The 23,918-nt window shown below is 44.8% G+C and overlaps 1 protein-coding gene across 1 annotated transcript in view; it reads left to right on the top strand.

Moving 5' to 3' along the window:
• FNDC1 (fibronectin type III domain containing 1) overlaps positions 1–23,918 on the top strand; it is a 137,465-nt gene that overhangs the window by 47,601 nt on the left and 65,946 nt on the right. Inside the window, exons 2-6 of the mRNA XM_084831947.1 lie at positions 11,333–11,542; positions 13,390–13,488; positions 18,079–18,196; positions 20,464–20,651; positions 21,724–21,831. Coding sequence (XP_084688073.1) covers positions 11,333–11,542; positions 13,390–13,488; positions 18,079–18,196; positions 20,464–20,651; positions 21,724–21,831 — 723 coding nt within the window. The remainder of the gene's footprint in view (positions 1–11,332; positions 11,543–13,389; positions 13,489–18,078; positions 18,197–20,463; positions 20,652–21,723; positions 21,832–23,918) is intronic.

Genomic DNA, 23,918 nt, shown 5'->3' on the forward strand with positions numbered 1-23,918 from the left:
ACCCCAGTTGCTTTATGGCAGCCAGGCTGGTGGCCTTTCACAATGGAGAAATAACAATGGTGCAGCCTGTAGGAAATGAAGCAGAAGTGACACTCGCAACAGAAAAGAGCCACTGTGTTCCCCATCAGCGCTTGCCCAAGATGTTTTACTGCCTGAGGTGAAGGACAAGATGGGGCCCCTCTTCCCACTTGCCCCAGTTCCATGTACAGAAGTCACCCGGACTGGCAATTGAATGTGACTTCAACACTGGCAATGGTACAGTGTCCTTCATTGGGCTTGAGGGCAGCAGGCTAATGTGGGGTGTACAGGGCAGAGCACGTGGCACACACAGCTCTGTCCTCTAGTATCTTAGTGTTGCCTCACTGGGCCTAATGGTGGGGCCAGCCCTGTGATGGCCACAGAGCTGGAGAGACAGCGTGTGTCACTTGTGACTCGCACCACCAACCACTGCTGGATGCTGTGCTGCTTCTGGTTTCGTGTCCTCTGGTTTGTGGTTGCTTGTTTGCCTGCCCACACAGCACCTTAGGCAAAGGGTTGAACACAGTGGAGGAGGCAGTCTGAGGGGGCAGCAAGTGGCTGCATGAGCAGCAGGTTTCTCTCTCTCCTACTGGACGGCTCATCTGAGCAGTCAAACCTGTTCTCTCTGTGTAGGGTGCACAGACAGGGCTCTTCTCCATGAAGCCCAAGTGCACTTAGGAGTGCTCTGTGAATCTGTAGTGAGGAATGTCTGTTAAGCCCTCACGGGCCTTTTCTTGTTTTTTTTAAGCCTCCAGTGAAAATTAGGGTAGATAAGCAGTTCCTTGCTCAAAGCCGCATTTGTTTTAAATGGAATATGTTCCATTTGGCTTCGTGGCTGATTTGGTTCCTTTCGTAGCCTTTGTCCCGTGAAAACTTTTTATACTAATTCCAGTTGGAAAGCTTATTGTGGGGTGGCAGGGAAGCAAAACTGATCAACTGCAGGCTCCCTTCCTGCCAAACGCAGCTAGCAAAGGTTCTGTAAAGCATGTGGCCAGTCTTCAGTCTTCATAAATAATTGGCAATAACTTGCATTTATTGCAAAATAAAGAGCAGGGAGAGACCAGGATGTGGAGATGCCAAGTCTGTAGAGATCCTTAAAATGAGTTAATACCTTTAGAATAAATCATGCAACATAATGGAATATTGACATTTCTGTGTGACTGAGCCATACGGAGTTGTTAACAAAATTCTGTTATTGTTTATAGGACTTGCACCTACTGGTATATTCCGAGTAAGATGCATTACAAGACATAGCATCTGTAAACTAGGCTTCATTGATGGGTAAACTGAGGTTTATGACTGCTCTGTGGGTTGTTGAAGGAGTGCAAAACAGATAGATTGGAGTGGTTAGCCTGGCTGTTTAAATACAGTTACATTAATAAAACAAAAACAAAAACTTGAAATATAAAGATTTCCTGAAACATTTCTAAAGTACAGAATGGTAAATGGTAGCTGAAATGTTGATCTGCTTGCCAAGGACTTAATGCAGAGATGAGGGTTTAATGAAAAGGTTATTATATGTAATAGCTACCTGGTACGTAAGGTGATGGTTAACAGGATCTATGGGAAAAATAGAATGACTTGGGTACATATGATGACCCGTGTATGTTTCAGAATGCAAATGTTGTCAGCCAGTCTATTAAGCCAGGAGGGTTCAGGCACGTGTTTTGGGATCAGAAAGCACGGTCTTTTCTGAGCAGTCTGCTGCACCTTCCAGGAAAAATAGTTGGTGTGGATGCACCCAGGGGACCTGTTCAGATGTAATCCTCCAGATCCCTTGAACATGGTTTAGGGATCAGTATCAGGCTGCAAGATCATGCACTCCTTCCCTGGCTCCTCCCCTCTTGTACATGGCTTTGTTCAATGTAATGAATATTACATCTGATTCAGCACCAGTCTTGATAATTTCTTAGTGCTATCTGGGGCTTTAATTTAAGAAGGATTTGCAACTGAGTCGAGGCTGGCTTTAAAGATTCCGGTGAGAGGGAGGCCTTGGTTAATGTTGACAATATTAGGGTTTGTGAGCAATTCGTGTGTGAGAGGGGAGAGTCTGCAGGGGAGGGGGGAGAAGAGAAGGGGGAAGTATATTACCTTGCAGCCCTTCGTGATCTCATAGCATGGTTAAGGGGATAAGAAGCATGGTGTTTACACAGGTTCTAAGAGCTGCATCCACTGGGAATGTGATAGACGTAGTGCAGCCTTTCCCAATCTGGTGAGGGCCAGATGTTTTAGACTCCCAGCATTCCTGATCATTGGCTATGCTGGCTGGGACTGATAGGAGTTGAAGTCTAAAACATCTGGAGGGCACCAGGCTGGGGAAGGCTGATGTAGTGTACGTTATATATCTGGGCTTCTGCAAACACCACTGCACCATCAGGCTGACAGAAGCACCCAGCATCCTCAAGCAGCTGCCAGAGCCCCAACACCCTGGCAAGTCTGCCGGTGCTGCAGTTTGCTGCTCCCATCCACTCAGTTCTTCGTCTGTGGGCTCCTGGCAGCAGTAGCTGGAAAGTCACCCACCATTTTGATTTTCCCACAGTACCCTAGGATGCCTGACTTAGCATTGTTCTGGAGCACTGTGGGAAAATTAAAATGGCAGGAGGCTTCACAGCTGCTCCCACTGGGGAAGCAAACGGACAGTTGCGGGGAGGAGGGACTGAGCAAGTGGGAGGGTCCATCATTGTGAGCAGGAAGCCAGCCACAAAGCACTTGTGGTAGGTGCCTACCACAGGGCCAGCCCCATTCTAACCTTGGGTTGGCCCTGTACACCATCTTGGTTTTAATAACAATGTATTCAACATTCTAGAACGTGCAGCAGTGAAGAGTGAACTCTACCATCCTCTTATGTGGCCTGCGAGAATGCACTCCTGGCTTGTTCTGAGTATTACATCTGTTCGTGTTCTGGGTATTCTCTCTCTCTCTGTGTTAAAGTCTTACAATCAAACAGTTTCTAGTACAACTTATCTTCCTTTTCTCATGATGATATAGCATGTGGCCCTTCCAGATTTTTGGCTTTATTTGGTGACCATATCTGAAATATTATTTGATCTGCTTGATGAGAACTTGAGAGGGATTCTGTTTCAGGCACTTGTGCACCCTTCTGTTGGGGGGTGTTTCCAGCAGGGATTTACTCCAAGCCAGCTGTGTCTTGAGGTCGTTAGGGACAGATGATATCGTGGCCATCCAGCAACTACCCCCGGAGCTTATCAGGGAAACACTGGATTTCCTGAGACTGCTTAAAGTCCAATTCTTTTCCTTAAGTTGGGTTCTCGCCGGTATAGTTGTATGCTCCATCCCCTGCATTTAGCTCAGGTATGCTAGCCCTGCCCAGGGGTGTGCCTTTCACCATGACCCCAGTCAACGGGTGTTTCCTCCCATTGTGCTGAATGAGGCATGCTCTCTCAATGACCTCAGAAACAACAGAGAAACCCCTCAGTTGACACAGCACATATCAAAGCTCAATTCTTTAAATGAGATTAAGTGCGATCTTGAGGCTCCAAGATTCATTGCGTAACTCTCCTTCACAGCTTCGTTATAGAGATCCTGTGCGTTTAAATGGGGGTTGGTTTTAGTCTCTTTCCCACAACAAAACCATTAGTGTCTCCTCAGAAGTAACTCCCATTGCAGTCAGTGAGGCTTGCCTTTGAATTGCCACATCACAACTCACAGAGACTTCCCCTCAATTGAAATGGCACATTTTAAAGCCCAATTCCTTAAGTGCGATTAAATGGTCAAGTGCGATCTTGAGGCTCCGAGATTCATTGCCTTAGGACATTACTCCTTCACAGCTTCCTTATAGAGATCCTGCAGTTACAGTGGGGGCTGGTTTCTGTCTTTGTGTTTACTGCTGTCTTTCCCATAGCAAACCCATTACTGTCTCCTCAGAAGTAACTCCCACTGTGGTCAATGAGGTCCTGTGGGTTAAAATGGGGACTGGTTTCCATCTTAGTGCCCCCCCTTCCCAGCACAAGCATATGTGTGTCTACTCAGAAGTAACTTCCATTGTGCTCAATGAGGCTTGCTCCTGAAATGCAGGTGCATCTGGGCTTTCAGGAGAAAGGAGAAAGGGGGAGAGGGGGGGAAGCCTCTCTCACTGGTTGAGAAGCCCCTGCCAGTCAGATGACATTTACTCCAACCCCCACCCCCACCAGGAAGTATGTTCTGTGAAGCAATTTTTACTGGTCCGGAGAATCTGCTCATGGAACCCTGCGCACAGCAAAGCCACTTCCTTTTAAGAAATCCGGTACTCTTCCATTAGCTTTTCCTTCCATTGTTGTGGAAATACGGCCTTGGTTAGTTTATGTTGTATATACTCATTTTCTTCAAAATCATTGAACTATTCACCTGAAATGCATTCCTCTAGTATCATGGTTTGTGGCATTTTTCAGGGATAGCATTCCTTTTGCTGTTCTTTTCCAGCATATCTCAGTTGCCTTCTGTTCTATCTGTACTTTTACTTTTTGTGACTGCACTATGTATGAATGTGTTCTTCCCGCAACTCTGTTTACCACTACTGGTTCCCAGTATCCATATTGTTGAACTCTCTCAGCCTCTGCTTCCCTCAGAGGGCTGAGCAACTTTGTTTCTCTGTCATAGTGACCTAGTTTGCACATAATGAGAACTCAGAGTACAGGTTAAATATCGGTTGTTGTTGAATCACGGGTGTCATTACATGTGAACTCTATGCTATGATTTAGCAGTGGGTTGTTAACCATGAACAATACAGAGTTCACAACCCAACAACAAACCATGGCTGAGTTTGGATGATCATGGGGGAAAGAAGCCACTCTGGTTTCCTTTCCCCACCTCTGCGCATACTGCTCACATGACTGCCATTTCCCTAATTACCCAAGATGTGGTGTGGGTTATCATATTGTCTGAACATGGCAAAGTGCACAGCAGGGGTGGCTTCTCAATCACCCCACAACCCATGGCTTGCTATAGGGTGGTTTAGAAGCCACCCTGGCTGCACACTTCACTGGGTTTGGACAACGTGATAACCCATGCCGCATCGCAGGTAATTAGGGAAACGACAGTCACAGGAGTGGCACGCATGGGGTGGGGAAAAGAAGCCACAGTGGCTTCCTTTCCTGCTGTGATTGCTGGACCTGGTCCATGGGTTTTCTTCCTGGGTTGTTTGTGGTTAACAACGCTTAGTTAAACCATAGTGCAGGGTTCGCATGTAATGACAACCCTTGATTCAACAACAACCCATGATTCAATGGCAACCCATGCTCAACCCATACTCTGGGTTGTCGTTATGTGCAAACAAGGCCAGTATGTTTTCTGCTTGACGCTTGAATTCATGATGTTTTCCATTATGTAATCTCCCTGATGGATGTTTATATCTGTCTGCCTGTGGCAGGAAGGTGGCATTTCAATCTCCTGCTCATTGACAACCTGGGCTGGAGATGCTTCTTCCACAATTTGTGTGTTTGTTCCCGTAGCTCAACAAATGTAGGTATATGTCTGGACCCTTGATTGCACTTCTTCTGGGCCTTTTTCATCATGGTTTTTCATGATCTGCACATATATCTCAGCTAATCCATTTGCTTGTGGGAAGTAATGGCTTGTGAACGAGTGTTTGGCAAGTGCTGCAAATTCAGCTGGTGTATTTTGAGAACTACAGTTGGATTTAAACTTCATCACATATCCCGTGCCTTGCAAGAATTACCTAGGGAAGTTGACTACTGTGCTGGCCTTAATATCTGATAACTGCATGCTTTCTGGGTATCTGCTATAAGATTCCACCATGAGCAAGTAGTTGTTTTGTCCCTATGTATGCAGATCTGCTCCAGTTCACCGCCATGGCCTGTCAGCCATGTCTGTACGTGTCATTGGCTCTTTGACATTTCCCACTGGATATTTCAAACATGTGGAGCATCTGGATATAATAGCTTCTATCTGAGCACTCATGCTTGGCCAATATAGCTTGTCACATGCCCTTGTTTTGTGCAGTACTGTGTAATGGCCAAAATGTCCTGTGTAATGCCAAAATGTCCTGTATAAATCTTCTTTAATATGCTTGGTGTCAGCAGTTTTTGGAATAACAATTCATTCATCTTGGAGTATCAGTCCCTTTTTTGTTGTTAATGCTTCTTTGATGTTCCAGAAGTCCTTAGTTTTCCATAGCTCTTCAGACTTGATTTTGGGCCAACCTCCTATTAACATCCTAATAAACCTCTGCATAGTTTTATCTTTACCCTGTTTCTTGTATTATTTCCTCCAGTTCCTCTTCAATGGCTGAAAAGTGTCTAAGTATCATGTGTGCTTGCTTCTGGACCTTCTTCCTTTAACCCAGGGGGAGGGAATGTTTTTCAGTCCATGGATCAAATTCCAATCTGGAAAAGATGTTGGGGGGCAGATTCCATTTATGGACATTGCTGGAGGCAAAATGGATGTGGCCAAAGGCAAAGTGGCCACGGTAAAAATGTGATTCTTACCAGTCTTAAGCCTACTCAGAAATAAACAGGACAATCCTCTGCATGTCTACTCAGAAGTAAGCAGGATTGGATCACTCAGCAGCACTTTCAAATAGCATCCCAAATACTAAGCCTCTGCATGTCTACTCAGAAAGCATGAGTAGCATGTCTACTCACAAATAAGGAGGGCATGCCTTGGAAGTAAATGGGACTCGTACGGGGTCAGCCCTGGTTAGTACTTGGATGGGAGACTGCCTGGGAATCAGGCTTCCTGCATTGAGCAGGGGGTTGGACTCGATGGTCTTGTAGGCCCCTTCCAACCCTATGATTGTATGATAACCCTGCTCCCTATTCTGCAGATAAAAGCTCATCTGATCCGAAATAAGGGCTTTTCCCTGCTGAGGAGAGGGGGAGGGACCTGGGGAAGACATTGGCAGGCCAGATGAGGAACCCCTTGGGGTCATATCTCATCCATGGACTGGAGGTTTCCCATACCTGCTCTAGTCTATAGCATTCTTACCAGGCCGAAATGTTTTGGATAGAATGTGTGTTACACACATTTCTTTCCCTGGTTTGCAGTGAATTTTGCAGATCATTCTTTGAAAGCTGGTTGGTGCTTCAGCTAGAGGCTTCTACATTATGTTCTCAAGTGGCTTGTGGTCTGTGTTTACTGTTGCTATTCTTCTCCCATAGATGTATTGATGGAACTTTGCATAATCTACCACAATGGTAAACATTTCTTTTTCAGTTTGTGGTTAATCTCTTTCTTACTGTTAACCCTGGAGAAAGCTGGCTAAATAGTTAATCATTGCCAGCATAGTTCGAAACTGTGATCTGGATTTGGGGGGTTCCAGTTCTTTATCACTGCTTAATTTTGTCTTGATCTGTTTTTATTCCTTCTGGAGTCAGTATTTGGCCAAAATAAATAATACTGTGGATCCCAATCTGAATTTTATTTGAATTGTTTTAGTCTTTTTTCTCCACATATTTGTGGTTGTTCAGATGGAGCATATACCAATAAGTCAACAATAATGACTTCCACACCCTGTAACTATTTGAATACTTAATGGGGTTTCTTTTGAAAGATTCTTAAGCTGAAGAAATTTCCAAAGGTACCAAGGTGAAGTTCCATGAACCAAATGGCTAGCTGATTGTTGTCAGTTCATTGGTTTCTTCATCTAGCTTCAGCTGCCAATATTCTGTTTGTCCAACTAGTACAGTAAAGAACTTGGCTTTGGATAACTTGAAAGTTACATCCTCTAGAGTAGGAAGTTTGTAGTGTGCTGTCATGATGACCACCATATTTAAGTGTTTTGGACTGGAGACAATTAATTAGTATTTAGTGTTTTTCTTCCCTGTGACCATCATACAATTCACACGTTCTGTAGGTTCTTCTACTTTCATCTCTCCTCCAGTTGTTCACACCACAGTATAATAAAGTTGGAAGGGACCTGAAAAGTAATTGAATCCATCTTCCTGTCACTGTAGGAAATCTATCACTTCAGCACCCTTGATAGGTAGCCATCCACCCTCTGCTTAAAAAACTCTAACGAAAGAGAGTCCACCACCTTCTGAGGCAGTCTGTTCCATTATTGAACAGCTTATACCATCAGGAAGTTCTTCTTAATGTAAAGTTAAATCCTTTTACTTCTAGTTTGAACTCATTCATCCAGATGCTCCCCCACGGGAGCAATAGAAAACAAATGTGCTCCCTTCAGATATTTGAAGATGGCTATCATATTGCCTTTCATGCAGTTTTCTCTTTGGTTTAAGGATGGATTCCAGCTCTGGGTAGTCTCTCCCCCAACAACTCAGAATTCCAGGTTCACATGTCACACATAACCCCAGCAGGAATTTCAGGAACCACCACACTCACTCACTCCCGCTTCATTTACAGCAAATGTTGTGATGTCTGAATTAAGCCATATGTATACAAATCTACTCATTAGGAAGACATGCTTGCTGAGTGTGCTTTCATTGGCAAACCTGGGGTTGCAGCTGTGTAATAGGTTTAAAAAACCCACTTAGTTATCCAGCTGCCTCTTCTGTCAGTGTTCCCTTAGTCAGGGAGCAATCCAAAATAAATAAGACTAGAAAACAGACTGTGTAAAATGAATAGTGATGACACATATTTTAAAAAAGGGACTGGCAAATTAGTAGCAAATATATGCAGTACAAACAACATCTTGTAATGTCACTCACGAGCTGAAATTTTGAACCTGGTGGCAATTCCAATTTTGTTAGCTCTTTTGGCCTAATTTTGGGATGTGTAAAAACAATAAAGCAATGCAATCAGTTAGCTTTGGAGGATTAGAATTAAGAGAGATGTGGAGATTTTCATATAAGCAGAACAGATAATCAAATCCTGGGCTTCAGACAGACTCTTACTATTTGCAAGAAAATGTTTGGGTGTGCCTGAAGCTGGGAGGAGGGGGAAGGGTAGGATGAATGAAAGATTCTGTCAGCTACAGAGTCTGCTTGGAATCTTCAAAGTGTGTTTTCACTCTGGATATTTTACACCCTTCCATTTGAAAGTGCCTGGGGTGGGGAGGGGAACCTTTCGTAAGCATCTTTTGATTGGACTTGCCTTGAGTAAAAATAACATACCAGAAAAGCATCTACAAGTGATACTTTTTTTTTTTTTTTGTATTTACTTCATATTTAAGACTGGAGGGCAAGATCCTAGGTTATAAAACTGGAAGAGACAACAAATAAGGTCAAGTTACCTTCAATTGGAGGTAATCTAACCTCCACTAAACACAAATTTTAGAATTTTACCCAGTTGTTCATTAACTTGATGCATGATTAAATTAGATGAAAATCTTTGGAAGCTTTCCGTAGGAGCTAAATTTGAGTCACAGATTTGCCAGGAACCTGTTTTGAATCTTCAGGCTGTGAAGTAGTAGAAGAGGAGAGTATGTGCAGCAAAGTTTATTTCCCTTACTGAGTAGCCAAGCTTCTACATCCACACTGAGGAGTTGAGAGCAGAGGCTCTGAGTCAACAAGTATGGATTCCAGGCAGGTTTATGCCTAGCCACCTCTCATTTTGGAAGTAGTTGTCTATTCATCCTTTGATTTAAAGACTTAAGCAGGGGTGGGCTGATGGGAACTGTAGTTACCATCAGCTCTAGCCAGCAGAGCTAATGGTGAGGGATGGTGGGGCTTGTAGCCCAGCAACATCCTGCGAGCCATAGGTTGCTCACCCCTGGCTTAGAGAATAGTTGTGAGTCCAGCATAGGTCAGCATTACTAGGGTGGCCACTTATGCATCGCCAAAAAAGAGGACAAAAGAGAACACTGATCTGCACAAAAATGGCATATGTCCATAGATGCAAATATAGAAATAATGCCTATAATTTAAATAGAAATAAAATACATTTCACCATAGTAAAGAAGACTGTAACGAGGTAACCTGTGTGCCTTGCTCAGTCTGCTGGCCAGGTGCTAATTCTTGATGGGCAGCTTCAAGGCCCTTGCCCTGCTCCCCCTTCTTAGAGTTCTTTATCTTTATCTATCTTTATCTTTAAACTTGCCATGGAGTGGACAGTCCCTCAAATAGAGGAGACCTTCAGATAGAGAACTATCCTCTTGATAGCCCTTTGAATGGAGGACTAAACTCTGTAAAGTAGGACACATGGCCACCCTAAATGTTACTAGAGAGCCCATAGTATCCATGGTTGAACCGCACTTATGCCTGGTGCCTGTTGTTGTTTAGGAGGAGACAGGTTTTATTTAGGTAGTGCCCAGATGAATCTAACTTCATCTAGTTAGTAACTTCCCAAGAAGAGGTGCCTGCATTTAGCAAGGGGTTGGACTCGATGGCCTTGTAGGCCCCTTCCAACCCTACTATTCTATGATTCTATGATTCGAAGACTGGAATGACAGGTCAAAAGCCTTGCTTTAGAGAATGGGCCAAAGACTCCTCCAACATGTCATAGGGTAAGTTAGGCTTGGAAAGCAAGAGGGCAGGGCTGCCTTGGTTCTGTAGGGAAACTGTCACCCAAAGCTACCTCCCCACTGCCAAAGAAGCTCATTCTGACTCCCCTTTATGTAGGGGTTTTAGATGCCCCCCCCTTTGAACTGTAACTCTAGAATGGCCTCCTACAATTACTCCCCCCTCCCTGTGTGTATGTGTGTGTGTGTGTGTATGAGAGAGGGGGGGGTGGCCCTGTGTCCTTCTGTACAGATGACAGTCTTCAGTTTGAAGGGCTGCCAAGAGAATAGTTATCTATTTGAAGATGTCCATTATTTGAGGGGCTGCCCAGCCCAAGTGTGGTTTAAAGTCAAGGAACCATAAGAAGGGAGGGGTCTTGAAGCTGCCCATCAGCAGTTAACACCTGGATAGCAGACTGAGCAGGCACACAGCTCACCTGGTCAGTCTTCTCCACAATGATGAGATGTACTGTGTTTTTATTTAGTTTATAGTAATTCTTTTTAAATGTGCATCTGTGCATATAAATCAGCATGTGCAAATGTTATGCATATTTGTATCCTCTTGTGTCCTCCTTTTTGGTGAAGCATAAGTGGCCACCCTAGCGTGAGTGGGTGGGTGGGGGCAGGTAAGATACTGTTTTCACTGCTTCCTCAAATTCTCAGTGAAGGGAGAATCTTCAGTGATTGTCAGCCTGGTTTGCCTTCAGCCTGCACCGTCCTTATAAAGGGACTCCCCCACTGCAACCCCTTCCAGTGAGGACTTAATTGTTTATTTATGCCCCCCCTTTAATTTCTCTAGCCTTGTCTCAGATCCATTGTCTATCAATCCTTTGTCTGCTCGGTGAATGAATCCCAGACCTTTAGTCACATCATGCTTCCTTTGTTAAGCAGTTAACTCACAAAGAATGCTTAAGAGTAACTCTTTATATATGTGTTTGTGTGTTTTTACATTTTTTTAAGAGAAGGAAGTGCCAAGCAGACCTTTGAGAGTGCGTGTCCGACCCTCGTCACTTGACAGGTCATCTGTTCGATGGAGGTCATCCCATCTGTCAGGTTCAAGGAGTCCACGTAGATATCCAGGTTTCCTCTTGGGGTATGGGGAAAGCAACAGAAAGATGGGTTACAAACTGCTACCAAAACAAGAAAGAAGCCATGAGATTAAAAAACTAGGTAAGTCACATTTTTGTGATAGAACATTAGCTCGTCCATTTCATTTCACATGGAATAATGTTCTTTGGGATGAAGCATTGCCTCTCTTCCTTCTCTCTGGCAATTTGGTTCAGTGTGTTATTTCATCCATTAGAACAGATTAGGGCGCAATCCTATGGGGATAGGTGGCCGCCTCTGAACTCGGAGGCGACTGCCTATCTAAAGCAGGGCAGGAGAAGCATGGAGGGGATCGTCCCTTCCATGCTCCTCTTGCCCTGCATTTGTGGCTAGACAGCAGGAGGGCAGAGCGGGGAAGGAGGCTGCTGTACGACACATTGGATGTGTTGTACAGGCATTTCCGCCCTCCCCATCCCAGAACACCCCCAGACACATCCCTTTTCAGCTGCTTCGTGCTCCTCTTGCGAGCGTGGAGCACAGGGCTGTTCCGTGCTGCCTCAGAGGCAGCACGGAAGTGGCAGGAGGTCGGTTCCCGGAAAACCAGATATCCTATGGCTGTCTAGCCACTGTCTAGAGGCCATAGGATTTCTCCCTTACTGAATGAAATCAAAGTGCCTAATATGCTTATATTTTACTGTACTTATTATAAACTGAGAAAAAAGCAATTAGAAGCATATAATTAAGCAAAAAGATAATCCCCAGCCAGGATGGAAAATACAATGGGACCATGAGGATCAGGTATTATATAATAGGGGTTGATGCAGATAGACAGTCAGACAGAGAGACAGATAAGAACAGAGACACATTGCTAGTAAATTGCTCAAGCTCACTTGTGGTAACTTCTTAGAAGAGGGAGCACATCATTTTTGCAGTGTTTTAGCTAAACTAAGAATTGGCAATCCAACTGTTACTCCACTTCCAACTTATTTCAGTTGAGATAAAATTTGGCAACATTATTAGGGCTGCTAGCTTTAACGGGTTTAATTGTTAGCTTAAGAAAAAGAAAAGCTTTAGTTGATTAGTCAAAGGGTGCAATTTCAGTAGTAAGGGTCAGCTTTGATCAGTGGTGCTTTTTGAGGTTGTTTTGATTCTGATTTTATTGCAATAAGGAATGAATAAGACTATTTTTAAAACTATCAGTAGCTTTTGTTTATTAAACAGGAAGAATATCACTTTGGAGCAGTTACCTAACACTTCCTTCAGCATCTTAAAATGGCCACTATATTGAGGTCTTGATCATTGCAGATATATTTAAATTTAACCAAATAATTGATGAATTTGATAAAAGGCATATCAGTCAACTTATAGTACAATCCTATGCACAACTACTCGGAAGTAAGTTCAGTTGGGCTTACTCCCAGGTAGGTGTGTACAGCATCACAACCAAAAAATCTTTATGCAAATTTCCTAAATTTATGTAAATTTCCTAAATTTCTTCCATAGACTAAAGCAGGGCTGATTCAGTCTGCAAGGGAAATTTGCATAAATTTAGGAAATGTGCACAAATCAAAAGTGAGCACACGTTCGGCAATTAATGAACATTTTTGATGGACATGTGCCGGCGCTCACAATCACGTTTGAATGCTCATATATTTTGTGAGCAAAAATGCAGTTCTCATACTTCCCTAGGGTAAGGGGGCTGCAGCCACCACCATCTTCATTTCCCTGGAATGCCTTGGGGCCCAGGGACATTCTGAGGAAATAAAGTTGGCTGGCTGCAGCCCCTGGGCCTGATCACACTGTTAATCAAACAAGGACAAGAAGTTACAATTCACTGGCATAATGCTTCCTCACCCCCCGCCTCTGAATAGAACCGTGACCCAAGTGTTCTGCCTGAAAACACTGACATCTTTTAAACTCTTGCTGTAATAAAGGTAACAGAAATGTGCATGTTTTCCTGTTGTATGCAGCATCTGAATCGGTGCATGTGGTTTCACTGCAGTCAAGGCATTCCCAGGGACAGAGTCAACCTGTGCATCGGGCTGCGTTAACCAAGAGGAAAGTCACAGGTATATTCTTGAAATCAGGATGTAAAAATGGCATGCCTCATGCCATTAGAGAGTGAATCATTTTAGTACAGATTGGAATGGCTGGTTTCACCCGTTTATATATACTCTTTAAATTGTATCATCAAGCACAAGATGCCCAGATTTGCTTTGATTGCCCTTTGTGACAAAGCCATCTAAAAATTATAATAGAAAGAGGAGGAGACTCATTGAGGATCTAGCACAGCCTTCCCCACCCTGGTGCCCTCCAGATGTTTTATTATTTATTATATCCTGCCTTTTTTCCTCTTGCAAGGAACCCAAGGCAGCTTACATGGTCCTCCTCTCCGTTTTGTCCTCACAACAACCCTGTGAAGTACGTTAGGCTCAGAGTCAGTGACTGGCCCAAATTTCATGGCTGAGTGGGGATTAGAACCCAGATCTCCCGTGTCCCAGTCCAGTATTCTACCCACTCATCGTCATGGCAATTACTCGTGACCGAGTAAGATTGTCTTCCAGAGACAGAGCCTTAGCAGTGGGTCTGCAGGTGGCTGTGAAGGCCGATTCTGGATCCACACAGCCTCCCACAGTGAGGACATAGGTTTCCAGGGGGAAGGCAGTCACGGCGAGGGTTTGCTTGATGTGCCTTCTGTGAGCTCGTTTCTCCCTTTCGCCCTGTACTCTAACCTGTACTCTAACCACTACACCACACTGACTCTCAGTGATGGTGGACTGCAGCTCCTGTCAGCCCTAGCTAGCATGGCCAATGCTCAGGAATGCAGGGAGTTATAGTCTAAAACATCTGGAGCACACCAGGTTGGGGAAGGCTGATCAAGGATCTAAGAGATCCGACACCTGGTGTAGCATAGTGATTTAGAGCAAAAGCAGGGATGGGAGCTGGTAAGTCTGTGCTTCAAATCTCAGCAAAGGTGGAAGCCGAAAGAGATGTTATACAGGAGATCTGTGATCAGATTTCCTCAGCTTTTTTCACTTTAAAGCACCTACATGTGGCTCTGTATTTCCATATGAACTTCTAAAAAGATGCAAACCAATTTGTAAACTTAAAATTGGAGAAAAAAGAAACTGAAATTGACAGATTTGTCCATCCCTAGTTTCAGGAGAAGCCAACGGGGTTGCAATAAGACTATCCAGAATTTTCTGATGGCTTTGTCCAGCCCCTTGGTTGTCACTGGATTTTGCCTGCAGCAAAATTCAAAGCAACTTTAAAATGTCCTCCCTGGGGATTTCCTAGAAGAAAGAGTCCAGGTGTGGAAAAGCCAAGGTTTGTTCCCCATTGAGAGAACTGCATGTGACGTGTGGCACTAGGACTTGTGTTGCACACTGATTGACTACTACCTCTTGCCTAAGTTGAGACTCAGAATGGAAACTGGCTTCATTTCCATGTAAACAGTACAGTAAATCCAGCTGTAACTTGTTAGCCCTGAGGACAGAACGAACAATGACACATGAGGTCATAGCCTCCATGCTAGCTGCAGTGGGAGGAGCAACTGGTGGGAAATGAAAGCTAGAGGCTATTTTCCAAGTCCTAAACTCAAGATGGCTGTGCCAGTCCATCAATGCAGGTTGGAATATGTAGGGCAAGCAGAGGGAGATTGTCCTGAAGGAAGGAAATGTCCATCAGCTTTATCTGAAGAAGCAAAACTCAAACTGGCTCCAATAAAGACAGTGTGGATGTAATGGAATCATCTTATCTTCATGTGGTACAGTCTTAAACAATCTGATCTAATTTGTCACTGGAAAAAATATGAAATCCTAGTTGCTTAGGGTGAATTGGGAACAGGTGGTGCAAGATAGGAAACAGAGGCTCTGGTTTTAGCCCATGGACGCATGTACTGTTGATGTTTGTTGAGTATTTCATGCTGGCTTCAGCTCACCACCCTGGTCATAGGGACGTAGGTGCCAGGGATTTCTGTGGGTGGTATGGAGAATGGCAAAGCCTGGAGCGGAGCTCTTATTGATGTATTTCTAAGAAGAAAGGCACTAGGGCACTTCATGCGGGGGGGGGGGGGTGAGCAGATCAGTCTAAATTCGATCCATGTCGCTTTGGCATGTGTGCAAGTCAAAATCTGTTCTGTACCATTTTCACATTAATGCACAGGGTTTTTTTTTAATTGCATGAAATCCCTTAAATAACCCCAACAGCTTGACTTACAGTTCTGTGAGGTGGTCCGAGGGCTGACTCTTAATTAAAAGCAAAACAAAGCAGGTAATAGCTGCTTGGAACAGCGGGAGCAAGGGGCTGCTGCCGTGCATGTTGAAAATGAAGCCCCAAGTGCCAGTGGGAGCGATGGGACATGGCGATGTGCTGCACTTCCCTCCAAGGATGCTGTACAGGGAAAAAAGATGGTGACACCCCTGGGTAGTCATGGGCCCAGCCATTCTCAGCAGAATGGCTCAAAGAGTTTCCTCTTTGGTTGCAGGTAGGGTTGCTAGCTACAGAGAATTGCCTTCTGATCTGGGAGGTGCAGATCAGCTGAGTTCCCAAAAGAATTAAGCACCCCTGTTTAAATGGACACCATGCCCTCTGGCCTGGCAGCCTGTTCTCAGGTGTGTGCAGGCTAGTTGTAGTCACCCCATAGATTAAAAAAGGGGACTATGTGCAATGTTCAGGAGCAGCCCCCTAGCACTTTGCATAACTGAACTGAAAATAAATTTGGGTCAAGGCTCAGAAGAAGCCTTGGAACGATTACAGCAGGGTGCAGAACCTCAGGCCAAATCCAGCCCTCCTGGGGTCCCAGACTGGTCCTCCAGGGCTCCCCAGATGGCCATGCCCCCTTCCTCTGGCTCCATCCCTTTCCCCCCAATCACTGATTGTTGGGTGGCTTCCCAGCTTTTGTGCCGTTTTCCCTATTCTGAGAGGTTGCAGTGCTTCTCCCAAGGTATAGTTGCTGGGAGTAAGAGCTTTAAGCCAAAATAGTTTGGTACTTGTGTTATTATTGGCCCTGCCCCTTTTGTCTTCAGCCCCACCCACCTCTGAAATGCAGGCCCCAGCAGTGCCTGAGGATCCCTCTAATTCCAGGAGTCAAGAGTGTTTCCCTGCATCGTTGCGAATAGGAAGGTGATCTTTATTGCACTGACGTTGCACCACTCTTTGTGATTTGGGACTAGTAGCCTGCTTTAAGGCCTTCAGGGTACAGAATTCATTGGAATTAATCAAGGAATGCTTAATCTGTAGCATTAGCATAGCAACATTTGGTGCATTAAAAAAAAAGTTAGCTGTTGTACTATTGAAGTTTATGGAGCAGGAGGGCCAGTTCAAACATTACTTTTTTCATGCAGTGGGCAGTTCCCCCAACTCCAGAATACAATGCCAACTCTTTGGCCTGGTTTGTATGTAACAACAACCCAGAGTATCTGTTGAGTATGGCCTTCCTGTCCTCCACTCTCTCCCGGAGCGTGCTCAAGTCCATATTCATTGCATCAGTGATGCTATCTAGCCATCTCATCCTCTGCCATCCCCTTCTCCTTTTGCCTTCAATCTTTCCCAGCATCAGGGTCTTTTCCAGGGAGTTTTCTCTTCGCATTAGGTGGCCAAAATATTTGAGCTTCAGCTTCAGTATCTGTCCTTCCAATGAGCACTCGGGGTTCATTTCCTTTAGGATGGACTGCTTTGACCTCCTTGCAGTCCAGGGGACTCGTAAGAGTCTTCTCCAGCACCACAGTTCGAAAGCATCAGTTCTTCGGCGCTCAGCCTTCCTTATAGTCCGGTTCTCACAGCCATATGTTACTACTGGGAAAACCATAGTTTTGATTATGCGGACCTTTGTTGGCAAGGTGATGTCTCTGCTTCTTACTATGCTGTCTAGGTTTGCCATAGCTTTCCTCCCAAGGAGCAAGTGTCTTTTAATTTCATGGCTTATTCCCCATCCTGATGCATTTGTAAGCTTCTACACTCTGGAAGCCAGCTGCCCCTCCACAGGTCCTTCAGATGGCAAGTCCCATGGATAATTCATTCACACAAAGTGAAGCATGGCCTCTCTGTTGTGTGGCATGCTAAGTGGGGGGACATGCTATTTTATTAAAAAGTGCTTTAGTAGTACATCACATGCAACGGAATCAAATAGTAGAGCACCTATTTCCTGCAGGCAGGCATATAACAAAAAACCTTGTATTGCAGTAGTACCTGCATGTATTGTGCGCTTTTGTGTTGCTTTACCTCATTTTATGACTGTGTGTATGATCTACTTTTGGGTTTGTTAACACAAATAACTTCTTTTACAAAAGGAGTTAATCTCAAGGTTTTATATTTTGAAGTCTGTGCGTGCTCAACTCCAGGCATTTGAGGGATAGGGTTGTATCTAGTGTTTATGTAACTGAAGTCCCATTCATTTCAATGGGTTTGCTCTAAGTAGGACTAGCATTGGATACAACCGGTTGACTGTGGTTTAATTATATGAATGCCCAGCCTATAATGGCAGTAATGGTGAAGAGAGAGGCCTTGACTAAGGGTCTGCTATCTGAAGTTGAGTGAGTTAAGGGATACCTATGTAAACAACACCATTAGTCATGGCCCAGTCCAGAAGCATAATGTATTTTGGGTGCATTGCTAACACTAATAGATGGCTATGGCTCACTGTTATGATCTCATTTCAGAGGAGGATGACCTGGAGGAGGCAAAAGACATCACTGTTCGTGTTATGTCCTCTCAGTCAGTGCTTGTTACTTGGACAGATCCCATCTCTGAGAAACAGAAGAAGACTGTCCCCTCTAGGTACTAGGCATTATGTTGTCTTTTATAAAGGTATGCCAAAGGTGTACCAGTCCCAACTGGTTGTTTGTAGCTCTTGAAATATGGCATGGCTGGGGGATTTTAAAGAAAAAATAACATGACCGAGTGTTTTATACCCCACTAAGCGCATGAGAAAGACCTTCCTGTACTAGTGCCAGTCTACAGCGTGTCCAGTGCACTTCTCATCTCCACAGTCTGCAGTGTTTTGCCCGCTAGGCCTGCACCCAGTGGAGGCTGGTGGCTCCGATGTCAGTGAGGCAGTGAATCCACTCCAGGTTTCAGTCAGGTGCTTCCTTGGAGAGCTCCTTTAGAGTTCTGACTGGTTCTGACCAAAACCCGGAGCAGATTTACTGCTCCGCTGACATCAGTGCCACCAGCCTCTACTGCCTGCACCCATTTTCACTTTAAGCTATGTTGTGAACAATATTTGCTGCAGTTGGTCAGGCCTGCATTTTCCAGGAGTGGCGTCTGGGCAGGATAGTGTTATGTTGTGAGACATGGGACATTGTTCTTTCAGTACTAGGCTTCCAGCTTTAGTTCAGCACATTAAATAGAAAAGGACAGGAAAAGCTGGATTTTTTTTTTAAAGCCTTAGAAAAATTGCCTTAGGGAGCAATCCTATGGCCGCTAGTCAGCGGCTAAATGGCCATAGGATATGTGGTTTTCCGGGAACCAACCTCGGAGCCCACGCTCTGAGGTCGGTTTCCAGAGAACCGACCTTCCTCCCCTTCTGCGCTGCCTCACAGGCAGCGTGGAATGGCCTGGTGCCCCGCGCTCGGAAGAGGAGCATGGAGTGGCTAAAACAGGGTGTTCCGGGGGGGAGGCGTTCCAGGGTGGGGAAGGTGGAAATGCCTGTACAACACATCCTATGTGTCGTCCAGCCGCCTCCTCCCCTGCTCCGCCTTCTCGCAGCTAGACAGCCGAAATCAGTTGTCTAGCTGCAAATGCAGGGCAGGAGAAGCACGGAAGGAATGATCCCCTCTGTGCTTCTCCTGCCCTGCATTGGATAGGTGGACGTCTCCGAGTTTGGAGGCAGCCACCTATCCCCATAGGATTGCACCCTTACCTGGTGCTGACTCCAGATTGGGGGTTCCTTGGGCAAGATGGCTGCAGTGTCACCCCCCCCCCCCAAGTGGCTCCTTCCTCCTTAGCATGGTCCTGGATTCCCAGTCACTCATCATCCCCCTTTTGGCTCAGTATGCCCAACTGTCTAGAAGGTGAGTGGAAGGCAAGTTGAGGGCTGCTCTGTCTGCTTACTCTTGTATGCTTAGAGAGGACACATGAAGAGGCAGTGATAACAAGAACAAGAGCAGTGGGCTCAAGGAGGCTCCGGAGGCCAACACTGGGCCCCCTGTTGTAGGATGGGCCTTGGAAGCTTCCCAACAGTACCAGCCCCTAACATTAGTGCTGGTCTTCTTAAATCAGACCAGTGAAACATCTAACAGAGTTTCCTAGTCAAAAGGAAACAGAGTTTCCTAGGGTGATCAATAGGAATGTTACAGCAAAGGAATGTTGGAGGCTTCCATTTCTTCTTTTTCACTCTCACTGCACAATCAGATGGGATTCAAACTAGTGTCACTGTCTGGTCTTCCCCAAGGAAATTTGGGTATTACAGTTTTGTGAGAGTGCTTGGAATTTGCTGTTAAAGTCCTGACCCTCACACACACAGTTGTCACATTTATTGGAGTTGGAGAATTGGATGACAATTTAAAGTAGCTGTTGGGTTAGTCTCAAAGGCACCCTTCCGCATGCAGGAGGTGTCTTCCACCCCCGGAAGGGCGCCTTTCACCACATGCCACAGCGTTGTGCAAGAAAAGTGACACTAAATCTGAATATGGTCTTCCCCTTGTGCAAGCATGAGAACCACTACAGAACCTACTTCATATAGCAGCACACAAACTCTTCCGCTAGCACATCCACAATCGTTCCCAGCAAAGTGCTTGTAGTTATTTTCCCTCTGCTCATGGATCTTCAGATCCCAACTCTGTGTTTGTCGTGTGGATGTGACATCTGATATAAATGTAAAGATACTCTGAGCATCAGGAAATGTGGCCATGTCTCGATTATTGTGGCTCATAGTGGCTGGTTTTTCCTATTCCCCCAAGAATTTGTCTAGTGCTTCAGGTAAAGTCAGCCCAAAGTATTGATTGGATATGAATGGACTTGTGATGATTTGAACAGTCATGGTTGTTGTGTGTTATTTCTCATGGCTGTGTTTAATAACGCATTCTTTGGTGTATTATTCCCAGGCAGTACACTGTCCGCTATAGAGAGAAAGGGGAGTCGGCAAGGTGGGATTACAAGCAAGTATCCAACAGGCGGGTGTTGGTGGATAAACTGATTCCAGACACCATGTATGAATTCGCAGTTCGAATCTCACAGGGAGGAAGGGAAGGCAAGTGGAGTGCCTCAGTTTATCAAAGAACCCCAGAAGCTGGTATGTATTATATTTAAGAGTGTGATTTACCTGCCAGGTGTTGAGTCTACAACTTAGAGATGCCGCATGCACGAATGAACGTCACTCAGCATCTCATCGCTCAATGACTCAACACTTGATTGCTTCTGACTCACCTAATGGGTAAATGCCCCCACTGAAAATAATTGTATTTGACAGTGAAAGACACCACACTATATGTGCACCTGATGCTCAAATGGAATCCATGCACTGAGCTCCCCTTTCCCCCTTCATAATATCTAACAGAACTGATCTCATACTGTGATTTCACGATAACTGGTGTCCCCCCACCGCCACTCCACAACATTAGTTACCCCCTGGAAGGGTGCAGGGAAAGGTGGAAATGCGGCACAGGCATCACAGAGGGTAAGGAATCGCTAAATGCGTGCTTGCTGGTTTTGGTGGAAGGTGTGCATCTAAAGTAATAATCAGAGGTCTAATGAACATTCATCTCATAATGATCGATCTATGTTGGCTTTTTTACACGTATTGCTCTGGAAAGGAGATTGTTCTATTTCTTGGAACTTTTAGTTCGTTTCTCAATGGTTTGTACAATTAGGAAGACTATTTTAAATATAGCAGGGCAACTACACTTTTTTTGCTGCATGTTTTGTCTGTTCTTTTCTTATATACTGGCTTGGTGAACAATTGCTTTCATTCTTCTTTATAGTAGTTCTTTAGATGTTTCCAAATGACTTCATGTTGTGCCAGCTACTTTTAATTGTTGTACATTGCCCAGAGTGGCTGGTGACTGGCCACATGGGCGATTAAATAAATAAATAAATAAATTGCCTTTCTCTTAAATAAATGTGGCCAGTTGCTTTAGTCATTCTTCTGAGAAGCCATAACTTCCAGACATTCATTTTTATTACCTCCTATTATTGATGGAGCAATATGTATTTGCAGTGCATGCTTTGGGTCGACCTTCATTGAAAAGATCATATTGAAAAGTGATGGAATGTAAATATTGAAAGAAACAAAAGCCCACTGTCCTCCATTTCTTGCTTACTATTCTTTTTTTTCCGGGGGGGGGGGTCTGTTGTATATCTCACAGCTCCTACCAGTTCACCAGAAAACCTGAATGTCTGGCCAATAAAAGGCAAAACCCCAACTGTCGCTGCTACCTGGGATGCTCTTTCAGAGAGTGAAGGAAGAGTGAAAGGTAGGTGGTACTAACTGTGTGTGTGTATCTCAGAAGAAATTCTAGGATCTAAGTTCCAGACCAAGTAGTTCTGCTGAGCAAAAGGGTGCAACAAAAGAAAAATACATCTGCAATCCTGATGTGAATGCAGTGTCCTCAGTGGCTATTTGAGGCTTTTAAATCTACTGATATGCTGTGCTCTACTGTCTGATTGTGTGCTGGCAAGCTGACATGGCTTTGGCTGTTCATGCTGCTGCTGACAGGGGCATTCATATGCTGGAAGGGAACCAATAACTGTTTCACTTTCAGCTGTGGTACCCTTGACATAGGTGGCTGAGGGCATATCTACACCACAGCTCTAAAGTGGCTTAATAGGCATTCCCAGCACTTTGATAAAACTACAGTTCCCAACATTCTCTTTTGCTCCTAGATTCTCTCTGCCACATTTTGGCTCCAGATTTCCCCAGCCATCTGCATGATCTATGGGAATGATCCAAATTCTCGCAGAGAGAGGAAGGTTGTGCAAGCTGGAATGAAGGTGTGGGTAGAGAATACTGGGAAAAAAGGATTGGCCAATGCCGGAAATACTTTCCTCATCCCTGCGCAAGGTCAGGTGTGTAGATCAGTAGCATAGGGAAATGTGTGTGGAATGAAGGTGTGGGGTGGCATTGAGAAGGAATTTCCCATGCAGAAAACCCATTTCTTTTCTAGCCTTCTCTCTCCACTCCCAGTCATTGTCATCCTGTCCTCCATGCACATGGGTTCTGTGCCCTCTTCCTCTGTATGGGGAGGGGAAGTCAGGATCATGCCTCCCATTTTTAATATTCACTCATTTTTTTTAAAGTAAAAAAATTAAATCGGTGCCAAGTTACACAATTTCACATGTTATGTTACATTTGTATTTGAAGTTCAATATTTTTGTCTGTTGTAGCCGCTTTAAGGAACTCTGGTTTCTGACTTAAGGAACTCTGGTTTTTGACTATGACTTAAGTGGTCATAGAGGTAGCCACAAGATTTGTCAAAATTTAATGAGGAATGATGCTCTGTGTTGACTGTCAATTCGAGGACCATTTTGTCCATTGCCCTGGATATTGCCCATTACGGAGAATGCATGCCCCATAATGGGCACTGACATTATGTACCTTGTAAAAGGGTTTGTATTCAAAGATGGCTTCATCCACCTTTTCAATTTTTGCTTGTGACTATCACAGGCATTCTCAAAACCTAGGTTTCAAAGCAGAACAATGTAGGCACAAGCCCTGGATGAACCCAGAAGCAGCAGAAGGCAAGGGCAGGACAGAATGGGAAAAACATGGTCCTAACCTGTCTACTGCCTTCTTCCCCAGTGATCTCTTTCTCTTCTCCCAGACTCCGAAGCTAAAGTGTCCAGCATAAGCTTTGTTGGGGATGAATGTGGTGATAGCAAAGGATTTATGGGTGGAGAGAGATTAGGGCAGTGCTCTCCCTATTGGCTTCGTTCTTCGCTCATTACTGGTTTTGAGTATCCAGACTCAGTTACTGGGGCCAGTATCCAGCGGGGCGCTTATGCCCCCACCAATTCTCCTGTGCCCTGCCGATTCTGTTGTGGAAGAGGCCCCCACTGCTTGCACAACAGCAATTTAGCATGGCAACCTGAAATGAGTGGAAACACTCATTTCGAGAAGGAGGCAGGTCAATGGAGTTCCCATAACGAGTGCTTCTGGTCATTCCTGGGCTTCTTCTAGGAAGTGCTAAATCTCCCTTGCATAAGTGGTGGGTCCCACTTGCACTATAGAATCAGCAGAAGTGCCCCATTGGAAGCTGCCCTGGATGTAGATATTCAATTCCTGTGTAGTTTGGGTGAAAAATGGACAGGTGGTAATCTTGGTTTCTTCAGGTGAAAGCCATGACAGTTAAAACAGTTGCAATGATACTGAAATAAATTAGCAGTGTAGATATGCTCTGAGAATTCACTGGGCTTCTGTGCAGTGCAGCCTGTTCATCAGTAATATTACCTTGATATCTCAGAGAGAGCACTTGCATGCCCCGAAGTTTAAGTAGATGCTTGAACAGGTCACTGGCCATTGTCTGCTACTTTAGTCCGCTAAGATTTCATTCACACACAAAAA

Source organism: Heloderma suspectum, chromosome 1 (assembly GCF_057233095.1).
Source record: "Heloderma suspectum isolate Gila_16-S chromosome 1, 16-S_ref, whole genome shotgun sequence".
NCBI lineage: Eukaryota > Metazoa > Chordata > Lepidosauria > Squamata > Helodermatidae > Heloderma > Heloderma suspectum.